The sequence below is a fragment of the Platalea leucorodia genome (assembly GCF_965183815.1).
Source record: "Platalea leucorodia genome assembly, chromosome: 9".
In the NCBI taxonomy this organism is placed as follows: Eukaryota; Metazoa; Chordata; class Aves; order Pelecaniformes; family Threskiornithidae; genus Platalea; species Platalea leucorodia.
The window spans coordinates 37,970,924-37,992,147 of record NC_138831.1 but is presented as its reverse complement, the minus strand read 5'-3'; the positions used below and the strand labels follow the sequence as shown (position 1 = coordinate 37,992,147).

At 38.8% G+C, this 21,224-nt stretch overlaps 2 protein-coding genes across 2 annotated transcripts in view; both read right to left on the bottom strand.

The window, feature by feature from the left end:
• The window catches only part of MYO5C (myosin VC), a gene marked incomplete at both ends in the record, with an annotated part of 35,091 nt that extends 29,478 nt beyond the window's left edge, over nucleotides 1-5,613 (bottom strand). The window contains 5 exons of the mRNA XM_082322230.1: nucleotides 123-279; nucleotides 690-834; nucleotides 1,035-1,200; nucleotides 2,117-2,227; nucleotides 5,587-5,613. Of these exons, the coding sequence (XP_082178356.1) occupies nucleotides 123-279; nucleotides 690-834; nucleotides 1,035-1,200; nucleotides 2,117-2,227; nucleotides 5,587-5,613 (606 nt within the window). The remainder of the gene's footprint in view (nucleotides 1-122; nucleotides 280-689; nucleotides 835-1,034; nucleotides 1,201-2,116; nucleotides 2,228-5,586) is intronic.
• A 3,832-nt stretch (nucleotides 5,614-9,445) lies between these two features.
• Nucleotides 9,446-21,224, bottom strand: part of MYO5A (myosin VA) — a 74,207-nt gene continuing 62,428 nt past the window's right edge. Inside the window, exons 30-38 of the mRNA XM_082322232.1 lie at nucleotides 19,612-19,705; nucleotides 17,240-17,386; nucleotides 16,692-16,846; nucleotides 15,400-15,489; nucleotides 14,503-14,653; nucleotides 13,371-13,653; nucleotides 12,353-12,527; nucleotides 10,911-10,991; nucleotides 9,446-10,002 (exon numbers count right to left, since the gene is read on the bottom strand). Of these exons, the coding sequence (XP_082178358.1) occupies nucleotides 9,850-10,002; nucleotides 10,911-10,991; nucleotides 12,353-12,527; nucleotides 13,371-13,653; nucleotides 14,503-14,653; nucleotides 15,400-15,489; nucleotides 16,692-16,846; nucleotides 17,240-17,386; nucleotides 19,612-19,705 (1,329 nt within the window). The 3' untranslated portion in view covers nucleotides 9,446-9,849. The remainder of the gene's footprint in view (nucleotides 10,003-10,910; nucleotides 10,992-12,352; nucleotides 12,528-13,370; nucleotides 13,654-14,502; nucleotides 14,654-15,399; nucleotides 15,490-16,691; nucleotides 16,847-17,239; nucleotides 17,387-19,611; nucleotides 19,706-21,224) is intronic.

Sequence of the window (21,224 nt, the reverse complement as noted above, 5' to 3'; positions counted from 1 at the left end):
AATTTAGATATCTAACTCAGGCAGCTAAAACATCCCCAAAGATCTCAAACAAAGACGCTCAGCAGCTCTCAGAATTCTTTCCTTGATGAGTACAGACCTGACAGATACTCTCTGAAATTTACCTCGGTTATCGGATTGGATGCCAGTACTTTATCCTCCACATGTGCATTGCTGCTTGACTTACTCACAGTGGCAAAGTATCTCATAGTGTATCTTGCAGACACAGTCTTTCCAGCTCCTGATTCTCCGCTGACTATAATAGACTGATTTTTGTTATTTCTAAAACCAAATAGTCAGACAGTTTAAATCAGATATGTCTAAAATGCATGTATAAATGCAAGAATTTTATATGTGAAACAACTGTATGAAAACACAACTGTGCTCAACTCTCATATCAGTTCCATCTTTCATCTGTTCTTCTCTTTCACTCCTCTTTAGTTGTAACCTCTAGGCTGATGTCATTGCTATTCACTCAGCTAAGACAGTGTTTTGCCCCTCATCAAGAATGAAAACAGTTATGAGTTCTAGAAATTCCTCAGCTGGTTAAGGAATTACTCCTCCGCTAGTTAAGTTACCCATTCAAAGGTATTCTTAATAGCCAGTGGCATATACACAAATTAAATTATAATTAACACTGACTGCCACTAGACTTCAAGTGTTAGTTATAGACATTAAACGACATACTGAACCTTGCCATCTGCTTGTATGCTTCTTCTGCCACAGCAAATATATGTGGATCCATGTCCCCCATGTTCTGCCCGCTATATGCATGGATAATAGCATCTCCATATATAGGCAACTGTTTATAGGGGTTTATTGCAACCAAAATTATTCCTACAACCAAGTGTACAAAACAAAAATAAAACATATGTTAGTTCAATGAAAACTGGCAACAACAGTTAAACTGATACAAAGTTGCAATATTTTCTAAACTAGGTAGGAGATCCTGATCAACAAACAAGCACTATACTAATACAAAAACTTGAATGAGTTAAAATACACTTGTGGAAAACCTTACATTTGACTTTGCTTACCACTATAGGTGTAGATAAGCTTAGACTCCACAAAACGAACTTTAAGATTGTGTAGAACGGCTGGTTCATGGAGATAACTAAGGGCAGTGAGATCATTTTCACCAACAAGTATGTCAGGATTTCGTAGGGGTGGCAAAGCAGCTGGATCAACAGGGTAATTCAGTTCCTGTCAACAACAACGACTTGAAATATCATAAAATGCATTATGTTTGGATAAACACAAACTGATGTTCTATCTTTACACAAAGTTACTGGGTTGATGGAGTCCTGTCTGATCTTGTATTTCATCAATTCCATACATCTCACTGAACTTAAGGGACCTGGAGATCATGAAAGTAAGATGGGGTTCTTCATTGTTTATTAAAAAGAAAGCTACATTCTCTTTATTTACAGTATTTTGTATTGAAATCTGTAAAAATGAGGAGTGTGTTGAGCTCTCTAAACACATGCATATTTCAAGTACAGATCAAAATGGTATACCAGCTGCAACTGAATGAAAGTAAACACCTGGTCAGAACTTAACACAGCTCTAAAACTATCCTTACTTGCAACCCTTCAGTTTTCTTTATACAAAATTTAAAACTCACTTCTGTTTCTTTCAACAAATCCATTTAATCATACATTTAATACTTGTCTTTACAGAACAGAAATGCAGAAATACTGTTTTCAAAATATTAAATCTGTAAAGAACTCAAATACTAAAATTAACAGATCTTACATAAAGCAACAACTTTAGGGCAAAAAAGCAACAGCTAGCTCTATGAGAGATAACTATGCCTGTCTTGCACTTCCGATTTACTTCAACTTAAGAGGAGTTTCAGTGCTTGTTTCAAAAGTGAAGTGATCTTTCTTCTTTGAGGTATGTGTTCTATACTAATACAGATAGTAGAATTCCACTCTTCATATTTTTAGGTAACAGCTGTTTACTGTAAAAATTTCATTATGATAAAATTCTGGTCACTGCAGGGTTAGCATAAAAGAAAATATGGACAAGTCATTTAGATCCTGTAATGGTGAGTCCCATGTTTCTACATAAACCTGTCTCAGCAAAACCCACAACAATTTAAGGCTTTTCTCCTTACAGTTCCATCTTCTAATTGCACATGGAGAAAACGGTCTCCAGCTTTGTAGTTTTTTGTGATTTCTGCAGACTGCCAAACTTCTTCATTATCAGGGATCCAAACCCTATTGTACTACAACAGAAAAACAAGATAACAGTTAGCTTAGCTATTATCATAATACCAGACTAGCATAAAAAGATAGTTTTCAAATGTCAAGCGCAATGTAAAAGCTGAACTGGATGCCAGGACATTTTGGGATTATTATTAGCTCTGACCCTTTCAGCAGGTTGTATTTTTGTGTTTTAGTTATTCTTTATTAAAGAAAAAAAAATTGAAAGCAGACTCATTAATCTCAGACATCCTTGTTCTACTCCTGTTTGGTGTAAAAACCGACTTTATTTTTTAGTAAAAATACACTTAAGGCAGAGCCCTGATTTCTAGGAGATTCCAAATGAGCAAGTACCAGAGAAAGCATCTCACTTAGCAGAATTTCAACAATCACTTCCCTGAATTCAAATATAGGATACTGAACTTAGAAAGCATTTTGCCATGGGCAGAGATGTATACACAAGGACTGCACGGTTACCTTTCTTCTAACGGGACTGAAGTGCAACCTCCAAACAACATCTTCCCCTGTTCTAGGGTGAACTTCAAAGACTACCAACATGTTTCTTTCTTTATAAGCAATCATCTGGCTTAGCTGAGCTCAGTCCCAGTAAGGTACTTTAGCTCTGCCTCAGGAAGAAAACATCTTTCCTAAAAGCACTTCTTTCCAATGGAAGCAGATGAATTGTAATTTCCTTTTAGGTATTTGAAGAAGTATAAATGTTTGAATGTAAATTACGCTCTTCAAACCATCTAGTTCTCCTATGCTGAAGTTAAAATGCTGAAGCATTAGCAACATCTTTAAATGTTCTGCCCTAGAAGCTATAGGAAACACCCTAGAAGCTATAGGAAACACCCTAGAAGCTATAGGAAACAGCATTCCTTAAAAGGGCATAACACAGCTGGCAACCTCAGTAAGTCAGGATTTTCTTCGCTGATGTGGAGTGTGTCCTTCTCGTCCTGCCAGGGTTTAACAAAGCAGCAGCATCCCTAAAAGCCTCCCTAATGCATCAACTATGCATTAACAGATACTGGTTTTAGTAACACTGAAATCACTGCTGTTCAGGGATTTGCAGTTTGAGATCACTTCTGACACGTGACCATCTTCCTTAAACCTTGGTGCAAAATATTTTTTATACCATATAGCGTGTATCTCAGATGGCAATGAAGATAACATTGAAGACTATATTTGGATGTAAGGAGAGGACAGGAGGAAAGACAGTGATGTCAGAAAAAAAAGCCTGAAAATCAACCATGCCATATAATCTTCTTCCAGCATCTTTCTGTTTTGATAGCCAGAACCCTTCATTTAATTCCCCTGCCCTAGCTATATTCATGGTCAGTTTAAACCAACTGTGTTTAAATAAACCCGTGAGAACTGTTGCAGCTGCTTATTTGAAAAATTAACATTAGTCAGGGATTTCATGAAGTGTTAGCATACCCACAGATACCTTGGAGACTCATACACCTTCTTGCTTTGGTGTTGCAACTGTTGGTTTTGGCACAAATGACTTTTTTCCTCTCTAATTTGGAGGAAGCCCTGGAAGGTCCATCAGATCCTCAGAACATGAGGGTCTCCACCCCGAGAACGCCACTGAACACACCGCCAGCAGTGGGTGCCTACAGAGGTCCCTACAAACAGCACTGCACCTCAACAGTATCTTTCTCTACTCTAACCCCTGAGGATCAACACCGAACAATTTAAGGTAAGAGGGACTTTTGCAGGGATGTCCTGCAAGTTAGCTTGGGTTGCTCAGTGACCTCTCCAGTTGAGTTTTCAGTATCTCTAAGGACGGAGGTTGACCTTTCTGGTCAACCATACACCAGCCTTGCCTGTATGTCAGATGATGAACACTAATTGAAACCTCAGCTGCTTTCATGATACCTCGTTGCTGATGCCTTCAGCATGATGGAATTTTTTCACATGCTATCCGCTATCCAAAATCACAAAGACCTTCTCTAAAGAACCCCAAACCACTATGATGACAATGTTTTTATCTATCCGACCAAAGGGAGAAAAACCCAGCTTCACAAATATCTATTTAACGGGCAAATGAAAGACTTGGCTAAATGAAATCCATTTTAACTTTGCTTTTTCCATGTGTATCTAAGTATAAATTGACTTTTGTGTCATTCCTACACTATGCTGATTTCCTGGCTTATAAAAAATACTTATCTATTCACAGCTGTTAAACTGAATTCTTTATTTGCTGTTATTCTATGTGAATCAAGAATATCACCACCAAACAGCCTCAGGGGCACGTAGCACGTTCCCACATAAGGAGGTGAACTGCACTAGGTCACGGACAAGAAAAGGAGGAAAAGGCATGTGATCAAAGTACTGATTCTGCAGAAAAGGTCCCTGCAGCTCCAGGAGCCTCCATTGGCAAACGTACCCAGCCTACCAAAGTTCGCTTTCTCCAAACCCTGCCTTGCAAGTAAACAGAAGAGAGTTTGCTCATTTTCGTATCAAGTTACACCCACACTCCTTCCTCCCCTTCACCTGCCTAATATTATTCCTGATTAAAAAAAAAAAACAAAGACAAAAAACATTTGTTCTTTCAGCTGCTCAGAGCGTGGTACTAACACAACAAATGAATAAATCCCAGCGCAGAACAAGGCTAAACAGGAGTTTATTATGGCAGGTGCTTTTGTGATAGAAGAGATACAGGCTTATAAATTAGTAACGTATCCATGTTACTTTTGTTATTTAAAGCTCAGCAAACAAGTCCTACCTCACAACACTGGTGACTACAGGAAAAGTGTGAAAAATTGTGCAAAAAATACAGCAGCCGCATTAAGGAGGAAGAATCCTTGCTTCAGTGCCAAGTTCTGCCAAACATATTCAATATTTGCACAACAAAAAGAGCGAGCGCTCCACGATTAAGTGGCCAGGGAAGCGCTGTTACACTTTAAAATGGTCTAATCGCTGGCTAGCACATCAGAGACCTACACCTAAAGACCAAAAGTCTCAAAAAAGGAGGATTTCTCTCAAAAAGCAGCAGTGTTTCCCCATGCCGCCCCGGGATTTTACAGCCGCTCGGGCGGGCTGTGTCTCAGCGGCCCGGCACAGGTGACGCGCCCTGACACGCAGGGACGCGCTCCCTGCGCCAGTCCAAACCAGCGACCTCTGCCAGTGACACCGGCGGCTCGGCGCGTCCGCGCACCGCCGCCGCAACCCCCGACAGCACAAAAAGCACACACGGCACGCTCCGGCGAGTTTGCCGTTACCGGCCTGGCCTGCTCTCCCCTCCCCTCCCCTTCCCCTCACGGGGCGGCCGCCGCCCCCTCAGCGGGCGCGGGAGAAGGCGCCCCCGCCTCCCCTCAGGCGCCGCCCCTGCCATGGCGGCCCAGCGCCCCTCAGGGCCGCTCCCCGCCCCGCTCACCTGGGTGTAGAGCTCGGCCAGCGCCATGAGGGCAGAGCCGCCGCCGCTCCGGGCCGCCCGCGGGGAGAGACGTGGTGCGGCAGGTTCCGCGGGTGGCCGCGGCGTCGCGGACCGCCCCCGGCCGCCGCCCCCGAGGCGTGGGGAAGCGGCGCGGCCCGGAGGCTGGGGCTGTCCCACCCGGGCACGGCCCTTCCCCGCGGAGGAGGAAGGCGGTTCCCCGCCCGAGGCACAGCTGAGGCGCTCCGCTCCCTCAGGGACCCGCCGCAGCCGGTTACAGCACGTGTGGGGCTTTCCATGCACACGGCTTGCACGCTAGCTCCTGGGGCGTATCAGTATAGTGGAGATGAGTAGTGGTCCCAGTTATCGTATACAGGTACAGGCCTTAAACTGATCCTGGCGAATGATCTTGGGTACGTCTTTAGGGATTAGGAATAACGGCCACCCCAGCTGCCGGCGGGCTCGCGAGGGGAGCCATTCCTGACCCAGCAGGGAAAAACGGCAGAAACATTAATCGCTGTCCTAGATAAAAGGCCACCAAGGAGTTTCTCTAACAAACTTAGATAAAAATAAACAACTCAGCTTAGTAAATGCATCCTTAGGGCACTAATAGGTGTTATATTTAAATATCCTTTATGGAAAGAAGATTTGAATAAAGGTAGTACCCGGTTTGGGCAGGTGGATGTACGCCCGGAGGCCCACCAGCCCTGCCTGCCACCAGAGAGCTCTCATGGGAAAGAAGACAGTGTTTTAGCAAAGTACAAATCTTAATTCTTATTTCAGTAACACTTAACATTTGGTGACAAAATATCCTAACAGAAGTGGGTTATGTTGAACAAAATATTTTCCAATAGGCACGGGAGTTCATAGCATGCTGTCGGTACCTGGGTGTGCATTTATACAATCCTCAGATTTTAACCAACTGCCTTGTCAGGCAACACCAAGTCTGCCTTGAAGGTAGAGGGAACCCGTGTGATCGGCTGGGGACTGTGCCAGCACACAGCCTACGAACAACCAACCAAACAAGCAAACAAAAACCCCAAAGCAAAGCTTACAGTTGTATTTTTATTTGGACATTTCCCAGTGATAGCTATTCGGCTACAGTTTTTATGATGCATACATTTACTAAGTACAACATCAGACACTACAACAGATCAGCGCTCAGGTCATTCTGACAATGTTTTGGTTTTCATCTATGTACTGTAGTGGCATCGAGTGAAAACCTATGTTTAAAGGCTTTTATTTGTCACATGAAGTATCAGCATCTTAAAAAAAAACAAGTGTTTACTCATAGTTTTTGTATGGTATTTGAAATGTGTTCATTTTAAATCACAAATTACACAGACCTTCAAATTGCAAATGCTGGTGTTTCCAAGTTGGGAACAAATGTTACTGGATAGCAATCCACTTTTCAACACTGAAGTTGATCCTATTTTTTCCTGTGATAGAATAGATTAATCACATTTAACGGATTTAAGCACTTTCACATTCCATCCCAGATTGAAGTCTGAGAAGCAATTTTTCAGAATTTGGATAGAAGACTGTGTCCTAAACATCAGGATAAAATGATCACTGGAATAAAAATACACCAAATTGAATGAGGTAATTATTGTGCAAAATCTCTAGAATAACTGTATATAATTCTAAGGGGTCTTTGACAAGTATTTTTCCAGCATCCGATAGAATCTATCACAGTAACAGATAATAAATTAAAATATAAAAGATATGTCCACATTAAAAGAGCATAACAATGATTCAAAGGAAAAAAAAAAAAAAAAGTTGTTAAAATAATTCTGCATTATATTCCATGGTTAAAGAGAGATTAGTCCTAAGGTGAAAGATACTATTATACTGACACTAAAATTTTACTTCTGAAAAGTGCATGTAAAATACTGCCATGTAAAATATTAGATGAATTACCAATTACACATCTATTCCAACTTAAAAATATTTTCCTTTAAAACATGTCAAGCAGCATATACTTTTAATGTGATATAAAAGTAATACTAGTCAAACCACTGAGTTTAAGGATAATACCTATAAATTACTAAACACTACTTGTTTTAAGGAAACAAGATACAATAAGGCTTTTTACAGGTAAACAAACTTAAAAAAATAAACAAAATTACATTTAGGCATACATTTTAATACACTAACGCTTAAGTAGTGGATACATTTCCTGATCTACAGTATGAACATACTGTAATGCCAATTGTTTGTTTTTCAATAGGAGAAAAATTTTGTAGGTCAGCATGTTCTCACGTATTTTCTTTCCTAACCTTGTTACTGGATGTGAAGGCTTTCCCATTACATTCTCACAAGTACAGTACCCCTAACAGACCGAAAACTACATTATACCTTATTTGGAGCCACTTAACAGTAGCCATAGTTTCAGAAATCAAGTAACATTTGAAAAAAGAGTGTTTGGTATACCATGCACAGGAAAACAATCTACATCATTTAGCAAAGATCATTCAAAACATTTATTCAGTATTAGGTTCTTGGAAGTACTGCCATGATCCATCAAACATAATATGGGGCATACACATTTGAAAATAAGACGACATGTACATCTTAAAATCATACTGACAAAGTTTAGGTTGTCTTCACTACCAATTTTAGCAACCATACAAACAGCATGTCTACCTCTCAAGACAAGCACAACTGAAACGTTTCCGTCTGCTTAACAGCAAGTTTTTTCCTGTGAGTTTGCAGGCAAACAGATCAGTACCAAATAGTCTAATAGTGTACCTCTAGATTATTTCTCAATATTTTAAAAGAAATTAACGTTAATGCTAAGTTGCTAATTATTATAATACATAAAAAATATTGCACAATGCAATTGAGCAATGTGTGTGGCTTTTTTTTTACATGTATATTTGAGCCATACACCACAAACTACCTGTTTTAAAGTTCAGAATTGGAACCTTCAGCAGGGCTTCTGCACTTACATTGCACATTGTGAAATGTGAATTCTGTGTAGCAGATCCAAGACGTGCGAGACAGAAAAATCTTTCCAATAAGACGTGCAATATCCAAAATAACTCAGTTTCTCGTTATGCACTCTGGATCTCCAACCATTAAATCAGCACGAATCATAGTCTAGTGACAGCATCGTAGTCAAAACCTACTTAACGTTCTTTTTAGTCAGCCTTTCAAAGAATGAGAGCCTTGGGCTACCGCAGAAATTTTCTATTGAAGTTTTTCCTCTCAAACTCCAGTATGAAAGAATACCTTTTTTCCTTTCTTTTTAGGTGGCAACAAAACAAAAAAGATTATACTCAAAATACACACTGTCATCTCTGGGGTCTACAAATAAAGAACAACACTAGACAGACTACAAAACCTAAATAAATACTAAAATCATTACTGATTTCTGATCATTGGCTTCAAGATTCTGTATTTTTAGCTAACTACTTTTAAAAATAACTAAACATGTAATTTCCAGTGTGCTACTTGTGCTTAGTTACCATTTTCATCTACAGATGTTATTTGATACCATTTGCAAAAATCCAGTTAAAATAACAGACTGAATCGGACTGTAAATAAGGTTGACAACAAAAAAAGAAATATCTTATTTTTAGTGCCTAGTGTCATACTGTCATACATTTAAAAGAACACAATATGCAGCAGCGATTTAGTATGCTTGGTAAACCACAGTACTAACAAATGAACACCTAAGTTATAGCATATAGTGAGCTATAAGACTTATCACTAGAATTTATGTCAAACTGACACAAATAAGGAAGTGGTTTAAGAAATCATTTTATATATTGCCAGTTTGTGTTTCTCCATTCCAGTTTTCACAAATTAAATGTAACAGGCTCCCAAGTGACGGTGTATTCTACTACAAAATGCCTTACTTTCAAGTCTTCCATGTTCAGGACTGTGACTGTCCCTGTTGGTCCCTGCCTATGAGAAGATTACATATGGAGTTTAATTTACACTATTTAAATATGTTACTAAAGATCTAAAAATGTCTCTAGACAGCTGAAGACACAATTTTTGTCCAAGCCCGATTTCCATATTCTGGAAATGTATGAATCAGTGATGTCCTCATAAATGCAATGACTGAACACAAATGCGTATCTTTCTATCAGCCTTCAATCTGTCGTGCTTTTATGTCGTTTTCCAGCTACTTTTACTACAGATCTGGGCATATATAGACTGTTCAGAAAATGTGTTTTCAGTAGCTCACTATGTTTTAACAGGTAAAGGTATCGGGCAACTGATTCTCCATCTAACACTGACGGTACATCCTTGGGATCAGACACGTGATATGAAGCCCAGGCCCAAGCTGGCTGGGATCTGAATGGTTTCTAATGCCAGAGAGGATGGATTAAATGGAAAAGTAACAGGGAAGATGTGTTTAGCATCCATGAGCAACTGAGGAGAGTCCTTCCTGTCTCGCAGACGCATCTGCAAAGATAAGAAAGTGATTACATTAGAAATTAGCCACTTCACTGATGATAATCATCTTGCAAAGAGGTAGTAGTTCATCTGTGCCTACAGATACACGTGTGTGTACAGACACACACTCTATGCTAACTTGACCCGACACGTTTGCAACGATTGTGCCATTAAACTGTAGTTACTTTCATCATTTTTGGCTTTTTGTATCTTCCCCTTACAATGCAATCCGAAGATATTTAGATTCCCTGCAAAAAGAAGAATTTGCCCATTATCTGGTAACCGCATCTTTTCAGTCAGTGGAATGATAGTTTTATCTCAGTTCTACCTTCCCAATCTCCCTTATCCTGCTAGCAATGCAATTTGATTTCTAACAGACCAGAAAGATCATCTTAGTTGCTTTTATTTTGCTCTACTTATTTTGCTCTACTGGCTGCTTTTCTTTGGAGTTTTCAAAATGTTTCATTTTTATCAATATATATAAAACCAGAAGGGCTAAATGAAGAACTTTGGAATGAACATAGGCCTCAGTTTTCAAAGCAGCTGGAACTTCTCATGCAGACACAGGTCTGACAAAAGTAAATTTGCATATATAAATGTAACCACTTGAAAAGTTGGCATACAAGTGTGTTTATACACACAAAGATGCATAAGCACAAAAAACTCTCGCCTTCCAAAAATCTCATACATGCTGACAGGGAAACTAACATTTTCATGCAAGTCTGCAGGCAGTAGATTGTGATTGCTTAAAATTTTAAGGCTGGCAATCACTTTTTCAACATAGCTAAGAAACGACAGCTAAAAAGCCTAGTTTACTTCAGGTTCCTGAATGTATTCGAGGATACATGCTATTTTGGCTCATCAGAGGGTTTCTTAGAAATAGTGAAATGATTTTTGATGAAAAGATATAGCCATACCTGTATTGTACGTATAAATGATACCAAGACTCTCTCTTCAAACTCATTAACTGGAGTATACAAATTCAGAACTTTTACAATCTGTGAAGAAGAACAACCATGCTTAGGTTCATTTTACTGATGAATCAACAGATGCATCCATGGTTACTAATAATATACTTTTACAATTAGCTATCTTAAAAAGAAAATTCTTTACAAGTATTTGTTATTTTTTGCTTTATTGATTCATACAGAATTCCATCACCTGCTTAATGTTATACAACTGTCTCCTTCAGAACACGTGTTCTTTGGAGGTAGAAACTCCAAAATCCTACATGAGTGTGGAAAATGCCAAACTATGGAAAAATCAGATGAGAAGTAACTGATTGTGTTCCTACATCATGCTGTATTTCTCTCCCTAATTCTGACCTCCTGTAGCTTCCATTCAAGAGTGTCTTATGACTTCACTATTTTTCAAGAGCGTGAGCTATTTCTCTGAAAATAGGGCTAAAGTGACTACAGGAAAGAACAGCAACACAAAGACTTTACATAATAATATGGGTTAAACATGTAAAACTTATAAAAAATTCTCGTTTACATGATTCCCTTTTAAAAAAAACACAACACTGTTTAACAAAGTTAAAACACTTGACGCATGTGGGATGCTAACTTCTTATTTCAGTACAAAACTAACAGATTTTCCAGCAACGTGAATTACTAAATCAAAACAGCTGTATCAATGCAACCACCAGTGCCGACACCATTGTGAAAGAAATGAAGAAACTTCTTCCTTTTCCTGACAAGAATGTTCAATAATCATCAAAAATGCTTGGATCCAGTTATTCCTGTACAAGCTCTATGCAAATGTAGCATGATTAAAAAAAGTGCAACTTATCTGTACAAAATCTAAGCTTTCATAAACAGAAGTCTTCGGCTGTTTCCTGAGGTACACTTGGCTCAGCCTTGCTGAGGCTAACAGGTACAGTAACTTAACACTTTTGTTTGCAGACCCTGAGACAACAGCTCTGTGTGAATTGTCCATTAACTTAACTGGATACCAACTCCGATGGCAGGAAGATAATTTCCTAGTATCCTAGGCAGAGTTGCCTGGAGTACAGAGATGTCTTAGTGTGAAGAGTTTTCTCTAAGGATTTTCACAAACTAAGAGACTATGTATAGTACTACACACTGCACAATCTATTGAGTTTCCTCTCATTTGGTCAAAACTTATCTTGAACATCAGACCTCAGAAAAGATCTGGTCCTTTTTTTATCCCTCAAATTTAATCTGTTTAAGTAAGAAAGTTTAAAGAAGTTTACTTTAGTTTAAATAAGAAATCTTCAAAACAAAGTAAGAAATCTTCGATCCATGGGTGACAGCAGTGCAGGCAGGCACAGCAAACGCCAACAGAGCAGAGAACTGCTCAGAAGCGACAGCAGAACAGACAATGAGAATTTGCTTACCTGGGCAGTAGTCAGTGCATTGCACATTGAACAAATGGCTTCTGCATCTTCATCCGTTTTCTTTTTTACTTGCAACAGCTGTGCAGCCTGGATGAGGGGTTCCAGTGTTTCTTTAGCCCCACTATTCATCAAATTTTTATCACGTAGCCATTCTTCCAGTTGACTCACATTGTATCTGTACAAAGAGGTAAGAGTATCAAGACATTAATGCTTGATTATAGCTAAATTAAAAGCATGTGCCATTTCTCTTTCCCAGTGTTTCTTCTCTGTCCTTAACGTGTTTTTCCTTCACACTTGTCCTTTCTTGTAATTCTGTCTCCATACTGTTTCCTTCTGATCAAGGCAGGAAATTTTCACTTTCAAAGCAGTTAGAAACTATGGCCAAAGACATCCACTAACTAGCTTTTTCCATTTGTTTCTGTCCTTATTAATTGCAGGAATGTGACAAGTATAAGAAGAAAGGCAAATGAGATTTTGTCCATGCAAATGTACAGTGAGGCTTTTCAAGGTTACTTAAGGGACTGGAATGCCTTGGCTAAATTTCCTGGCATACGCCAGTAGAACGCATTGGACGACTGATGCCAAAGGCAGGAATAGAGTAAGATGGCTTTACCGCAGGATGCAGCAAACTATAGTGTGGGCGAACACAGCAGGTATCCACTGAGCCACCAGCATACAAAGAACGCAGCAGGCATGTTTGTTATTCTTCGCTAAAAGCTGAGAAAGCAACTACCAACATTTCACCTACAGTTCTGATTCCTACTTGATGATGAAATACTTTCGTTTTGCTTCTACCACATTTCCTTGAAAGCCAGGTAGGATTTGGCCTAAATTAACCAAGCTCTTTTTAACTGAACTACTCAAACTCCGTTTAACAGCATCTGCAACTGTTTGTGTCTGGAAAAATAAATATTCAAAGTGTATCTGCTATTCCATCAAAATGATTTTCACCAGTGTCAAGAGTTCACTAAGATTTCCAGCAGCACATTCAAGAAAAGTGTAAAATGAGCTCTCCCACCTTATCTGCATTCCTTTGCTCCATGAACACATGTCCTTGCGCAGGAGAAGATTATTAAGCGTTACAGCCCCAATGATGTAGAACATCTGCTTGACAACCTGTTTGATCAGCTCTGGATCCATTCCGTGCTGACACATCACTGAATGGAAAGAGTTCAGCTGCCGAATAATGGAGTCCAAAGTGTAGGTTCCTTCATCAGCAATGCTGGATGTTCTCTTCCGCAGCCCTGTTGGTTTCACCCCTGAGACACCTTGGATAGTCTCATGCTCCAGCATTCCTGAAACTGCATTTGATTGACAACATTATTATAATGACTGAAAATTCCTATATGCAAGCATATTGTGCAAGACAGCGAAACTTAGTATTTATACAGCAAGAGCAGGCCGAGCTTTCTGCTAGCCACACCTTGCCATGATTTCCAGCAATTCTCTGTGTCCCACTATGTTCTGCAAAAGCTAAGCTTACAGGGTTTGTACAAAGATTCCAGCACGTCTCTTTGAAAGGAAGGTCTAACTCTAGCTCAGCGAAATACTTTTTTCCTCCCATGGTCATGTGAACAGCAGAGTCAGCAAACCAAGAGCTGTTTCATTCTTCTAAGTGGCGGGATCGGAAAGTATAATGAAAATTTGCATGAGAGTACTGTCTGACAAGAAAAATGAAAAGTACTTTTAATGAAAAAAATCTCTCTGAATGTAAGCTTCATCAGTGCTAGCTATTTCATTGCTGACTGCTGTCCATAATGACAACCAGCCATTTGTTTCCATATCCATTTTAATTATGAGTTATCATGTAATTAAAGTCCAGTTTTTCCACGGGATATTGCCCAACACACTGGGCAACCAACGTCAGACTGTCCTAACAGTTTCCTCCTGTAAATGCATGATTTATGACAAGTATGAATACGGTAAATAGATTTTTTTCTGTCACTGCCAGAAGAACCAGCCACAGTTTAGTTTTCCCTCTAATCCAACCTGTCCAATGTAGTCCTTGTCATCTATAAACAGAATACCACAAGAACTATTAATAAAACTCTACTGGTGAGGAACAAATACAAGATATAGCATATTACAACCATCACAGTTTTCATTTTGGTACTATGGTGTGAAGTTTAAGGAACTCAGCTTTGCCTTACCAATCATTGGTTGCAGAATGTTTTCCAACACTCGGACAAGTTGTTGGTAGATCTGAATAGCCAAGTCACTCAATACTTGTCTGTATTCAGCTAAATCAAAATTAGTGAGGCAGTGTTCATTTTGACGAGGTGTATTATGCTTCATAAACCCCTGAATTCATAAAATAACAGAAACAAATGCTTCAACGGAATACAAAAATATTACACAAAATCAGTATTGATATTTTTTTTATGCAACTGGCAAATTATACTTCCAAAATAATAGTCACAGCTCCTCAAAACTTTAATTTGGAAGTTCTTCTGATTGATGCTAATGCTAAGATTTGCTTTTCAATTGTGACTTGTGCCACGTCTGCTTCCTTGACTTGCAAATTCAAATATCTGACACAGGCACAAACTCTGCCAACTTTCTGGCAGATAAGACCCTTGCCTCCCACTCCAGCATGGGCATTCTCACCTAGCCATTTATAGCCAAAATCCCAGTTAAGCCTGAAGAACAAATTATGCATGCCACAGCCTCCAAACATAAGCTGGTCTGCCATACTATGGTTAAAGGGCTTAATATGGCCCTTTTTATAGGAATTTCAGTGAATCATTACTAAACACCATAATGACCGCAGCCAGATTCTTCTACTTAATGTGAGTTGGCACTTTTGGGAGCATAATGTCAGCCAGCCTCTGGGCCCCCAGCCTGCAATAAAGGGAAACTGGTTCAAATCTTATCTCTCCGTGCATTCCACTGACATCATCACCACTATTCCAAAAAGCGCAGCTGTTTTAAGAGATTTAAGCTTTGACTAGATATTGAGATATTGAAACATTACAGGAATTTGTTAAAGAGCAGTGCTCACAATAGTATTGTGGAGCAAAAGAAACCAGAGTAGGAGCACCGCTTACCTCTTCTCCACTATATTGCTTCAAACAGTGCAAAAAGCGGCAGGTGTTAGATAGCCAGAAGGACACCGTTTCGAAGTCATCACCTCTTTTCTGAAGATAAAAAAAAAACACATTTCAACAAAGACTGGTAGGAGGAATAAAATAATAACATGTTAGATAAACAATTAAACACTTAAAATCTACTTTCTTGTAGCTGCTCGGATTCTGATGTTTTGCAAAACTTTGTGTCTTTCGGTAACATATTAGAAAAGCAAGGTTTTTGACAAAATACCATTAAACACCCTCCCTGTTTTCTGTAATGTTTTTCAAAAACTTTCAAAATATGATTTCCTCCACAGATACGATCTTTCTGTGTTTTACACACCCATCCTAACTGCTCTGTGCAGAAATCACAGGGCAATGTGACTGTATTCCCAAAACATGCATTCCGCAGCACAATGACTCTTGTGAAGAGCCCAACACGGAGGATGGGAATCATGCAGAGCCAGCAGGAGGAGCAGAGAACAACTCCGTTTCCATGAATGTCACTTACAGCACAACCATTTTGGCAGCCTGATATGGAAAACAAATAAAACAAAAAGCCCTTCTCACCAAAGAACATAGAATCCAGTATATGCTGAGTAATTAAAATTTCTAGATTTCTGTAGCATGCACTCCATTCATCCAAACGTGTCCAAAAGTTTCTATGAATATCTATTCCCCCAAAGGACTGTTTACTATCAAAACATGTAGCTTGACTAAATGCTTGGGTTTTGAGTGCATCTGTTTATTTAAAAACTATAAAACTCCATGAAGCATAAAGCATATTTATGTCTTAATATTGCCTTCAAGATACCCATGGAGTAAACTCTCCTAGCCAACTCACTGCAAAGACTTTAGGCAGTAACATATTATCATCAATGTAATCTGTAGGTGAAGCAAATGGGGAAATCTGTGAACCAAAACTGCAAATGATGCATTTTAATTAAGTATTCTGGATTACAAAGACTCACTACGCAAACTTTGACTGCATCCAAAGCTTTACAGGCATAGCTTCAGAGGAGGAAGTCTATTCAAAATAAAAATAAGGTAGTTCTTTTTCCACTAATTCAAACCATCTGTGCTATTATGTGGATAAAATGCTATCATTATAATTTGCTGCTTGTTAACAACTTTTTGTAACTTTGGTGGGAGGGCTTTACTGATCAAAAATCTAGAGCCAATTCATTGAAAGTCTTTTCCTCACTCCTCTAACATAAAATCAAAAGCAAATTTTAAAATAATGTTTTCCTAAACCAAGCAGACTAACTAACCTTCAACACTTTTTTGATGCCATTGATAGTGGAAGTCAACAACGACCGCACTTTTTGGTCATCATTAAGGTAATCCGCATGGCGTACACACATGAACAAAATATATGCTGGTAGTCCTGGAATCAGGTTGACAGCTACCCCACGTGGTTTCAGCTCTTGCAAAAAACAAACACACATTGTTTTGTTAAGTATAAAGCCATTAGAAGGTGTTATATGTGGTAATCGCATCCTCCCCAGTTAATTGTACATACATATCTATATATGGCCAGTGAAAACAGAGTAAAACTAAGAAGAGCCACTTTCTTGGTAAAATATCAGAACAGAATAAAACAGAACTGCCTGCTAAAAATATCCAGACACATTAATACATACTGTACTCATCAGGAAGGATGATTAGATTACAACAGACATTTAGAAATTTTAGATAAACTGAACACTGTCAAAATGAAAATAAGCTATTCATTTCATAATGCAAATTCTGTGTTCTCATCATTCGTTTTTCAGAATGTGTGGGAGCAGAGGAGGCTGCAAATGAGAAAGATGCTTACCTAAAATAAGATTCTTGACAAGTTTTTGTTCATCCTCCTTCTTATATTCTAACATCCCTTGGAAGTCCTTTTCTTTCCGTGGAATGTTGACTGGACGAATAGGTTCGTCGATGATTTGTCCAGGTGATATGTTCTCCATCTGGCCCACTTCAGAAGGGAAATAAAAATAAATTATATAATATAATATTTTCCAGTGAAACCAATGCACAACAACTATGTGATGTGCAACAACTATGACATTTCTAAGGAAGAACTCCAGCATATAGAACTAAGAAATGTCTTTCTTTGGTTCAGGGTAACACTTAGTAAAAAAACTCCCATGAAACAAAAAGACAGACTGTTGATAAATATATCTTGGGGTGGCATTCTTCCTTGGAAGAAGAGTGGAAGCGCGTGAATGGCATCCATTAATACAATCTTACTGCCGATTTCCTGGATTTTATCACATAAAAGCACAAAAGTGAAGCAATAACCGTTAATCACTGAATCCCAGATTAATATTGCAAGGGTCACTGTTAATTGTTCTGCAAAATGCCAGTTTTTTTTCAAGCTTCATGTTTGTTACCTATTGTGGTAGCTTTACCTTGACGAGCAGGCAAGCACCCACACCCCCACACTGGCTCAGCTCCCCCCCAGCCTTCCAGCAGGACAGGGGAGAGAATATTAAGAGCAACAGTGAGAAAACTTGTGGGTTGAGATAAAGACAGTTTAATAGGTAAAGGAAAGGGCCGGAGGGGAAAGCAAAGCAATGGCAATCACTCATGCCCACCCCCGCAGCGGGACCGATGCCCAGCCAGCCTCCAAACAGCAGCCACCTGGGATGCAAAAACCCCTCTTCCGGCTCCCGACGTTAGGCGGTATGGAATATGGAAAATCCCTTTGGCCAGTTCGGGTCAGCTGCCCCGGCTGTGTGCCTTCCCACCCCCCAGCTTACTCACTGAGGGGGCAGAGTGAGAAAAAAGAGAAAGCCTTGACACTGTGCAAGCTCTGTTCAGCAATAGCCACAGCACCAGTGTGTTACCAACCCTGTTTTAGCCACAAATCCAAAACACAGCATTATACAGGCTGCTACGAAGAACATTAACTCCATCCCAGCCAGACCTACTACATCTTTCTAAGTTATTTAGGTAATAAACACAGACTAAACTGTGTTTTCAGAAACATTTTCCCACTCCATATTTTGTATGAATACTACTGTGATCTTGTCCACAGTAGTAACCAAACAATATTGAAAGACTTTTTAAAAACAACCTTAATTTGAGCAACCTTTCAAAAGGATATATGAAATATCCATTTTGTTGCATACAGTGCCTCACATTCAACACCTACACTCCACTTGATTATGCTGCACATTTCTTTTTGAAAAGCAAAACTTGGCTTCATCCCACGAAAGCTACATCCTCTTCTCACAACCCTCCTAGCTGCCTGCAACCTCTACAAATGATTGCACATCCTGTAAGTGTGCTAAATGCGTGCACCTGTCAAATGGGAGAGAAAATGCAGAAATCCAAACAGGAGCTCGAGGAGAGCTGCCACTAGCTAAAGGATAATATACTCTTGTTAATCCAGGTTTAACTTGATACATCAACTGTTCTTTTCAAACACTGAAGACTACACATCACTAATTTCAATCTTAGTACTCAATAAATTAACAACTCATTAGGCAGTGAGCTTGTTTGTGGAGGAAGCAGATGACCATAAAAAGCTTCTGAAAGATTAGGACCAGGATTATTTAAAAACAAATTAATACTTCAACTTTATAACATTATTAATTGCTTTTAGCAATTAAAATTACTTTACTTATGCAGAGACATAATAAGCTCTCAGTCTCACCAGTCCTAAGATCCTAAGGCAACTCACTCTGACGCTCATAAAAATAAGATTAGCTTAGTTCATATCTCAGCATTCTCATATTTAAGTCTGACCAGCAGCTCTGAAAGGAAACATCAAGCGGAGAAAGACAGTCTCAGCATTCTTGGCTCCAGTGATACAGAAACTCACAAAGGAAAACTGGGTAAATTATTTCTGCCTGGTTCATATTTACTATTGCTTTTGTCTTTATAAAAATAGATTCTGTCTTTGAGTACACAAATAGGCCAGGTAACATTCCTTTATGTTTCAGTGGTTTCTGCTGAAGGAGAAACATCAATCTCCTTTTACTCATGGCTTCAAAATATGACAAATATTCTGAAGATTTATAAAGGAACACGCAGAGCTCCGAGTGCTTCTCCTGTTTCTGGAATCAATTAACAGAGGCTAATGCTACTGAAGACCTCATGCCCTCCTGACCACTAAGATAGACGGATATGATGACAATGGGATCACAAAAAGTAAACCAAAATCTTTCTCTTCCGCTCAAAATATAAAAGTACCTTCAAGTTCACCAATCTTCTTAGCAAATACTTTCAACTGTTTCTTTAATTTGCGAACAGTTTTGTCTTGCTTTTCAAGCTGCTCCATTAAATCCTGTGAATTAAAATGAGAGAAAGATTAAGATATGAGAAAGTGCCATAACATGTGACAGAGACAAAATCAGTGCTGTTAGAATTACAAGGCGGTGAGGAAAGCTGAACAGTGGTGCCATCCTCTGGCTGAGGTTTGCAAGCTGGTACACTGCCTATAACACAAGGCAAATATCGCAAATATTATTGTTATGTGCAGCATGACAAAGGCAAAGCTTTTAGGCAGGTATATTCTGCAAACACTCTGAACTAGGTCAGCTCTTATGGCAGAAGACATTTTGCTGCAAACACATCTCCCTAACGCTTCCTTCCTGCTCTTCTAAATGCCTCATGGAAATAATTTTCTTTATTATTTAACAGCTAGCCTGTATTTCTGCATCATTTATTCATGCCTTCAGGACTGACTCGTTTTTCAGACCTATCCATTTTATAAGCCTACAAGAGAGAGATCTGCGGAAAGATCATAACTTGCACTCAAATTTACCAAAATTATCAAACATCCAAACATACAACATTACTTGTAGTTCTCTGCCATCTCCCTATGGCTTGCTGTCATCACATTTCCTTAGACAGAAACTGGGATCTTACATCTTTTTATTCTGTACCTGAACAACACCTAGCACCTAAAAGTCCTACTCTTGCAAGAAAGCTGTATTTTTCTTTCAAAGGAGCACTCCCCAGAAACCTATCTTTGAATAATTCTGTGATCTATGGTAGTGCATTAATGAAATAATCATGTAATTAAAAAGGGAGAAGTCTTTCTAAAGGAAGCAAAACCTCAAGCTCAAAAAACCTGAAAGCCGTTCCAGGTTAAGGGTTTGAAAGCAGCTTAAAAGAAAAATGCTGTTTTGTAAGCGTGATTCTTCATAGCACTGATAAGAACATAAGGGACCATGAGCTCCTTCCATCAAAAGCATCATCTGGGAAACTACACCTTTCCAGTACACAAAGTACTGAAAAATAATAGTGTAGCATTGGCAACAAATTTGAATTAGGCACAAAATTGCTCTCAGTCATGTAATAAAGAGTTTACAACCTAATATAATATACTGGAGCAGTAAGATATTAGGCCTGTTGAAAGAACAGAATCAAGGCCATGCTTCATATTCAGAGTAGTGTTCAATATTACAACACAAATCCTATTAATAACACAATATACTTATCATCAGATGTAGTAATTTCTACTGAAATTAATAATTAAAAAAATGTAAGTCCAACAGACTGTTTTGAAAATATCAGTAAAGGGCTACGATTTCTGAACAAATCTGTGAGGAGGAAAAAAGTTCTTTCTATGGTTCCTCTAAATTGGACAGATTTCACATTTCATTAAGATCTGGAATCTGATAAATTATATTCTTTCAAGATTACATATGGTGCTATCTCAATTTGTTATCTCTAATTATTATAGAAATACAGTATTATTTCCAATGTTACCCTCCAGGCTTTGCATTTTTGAAAAATATTAAAAGGTGATGTATTTAGATTCTGATAGATTTATTCATTCCAGATGTCAGCACTGTAAG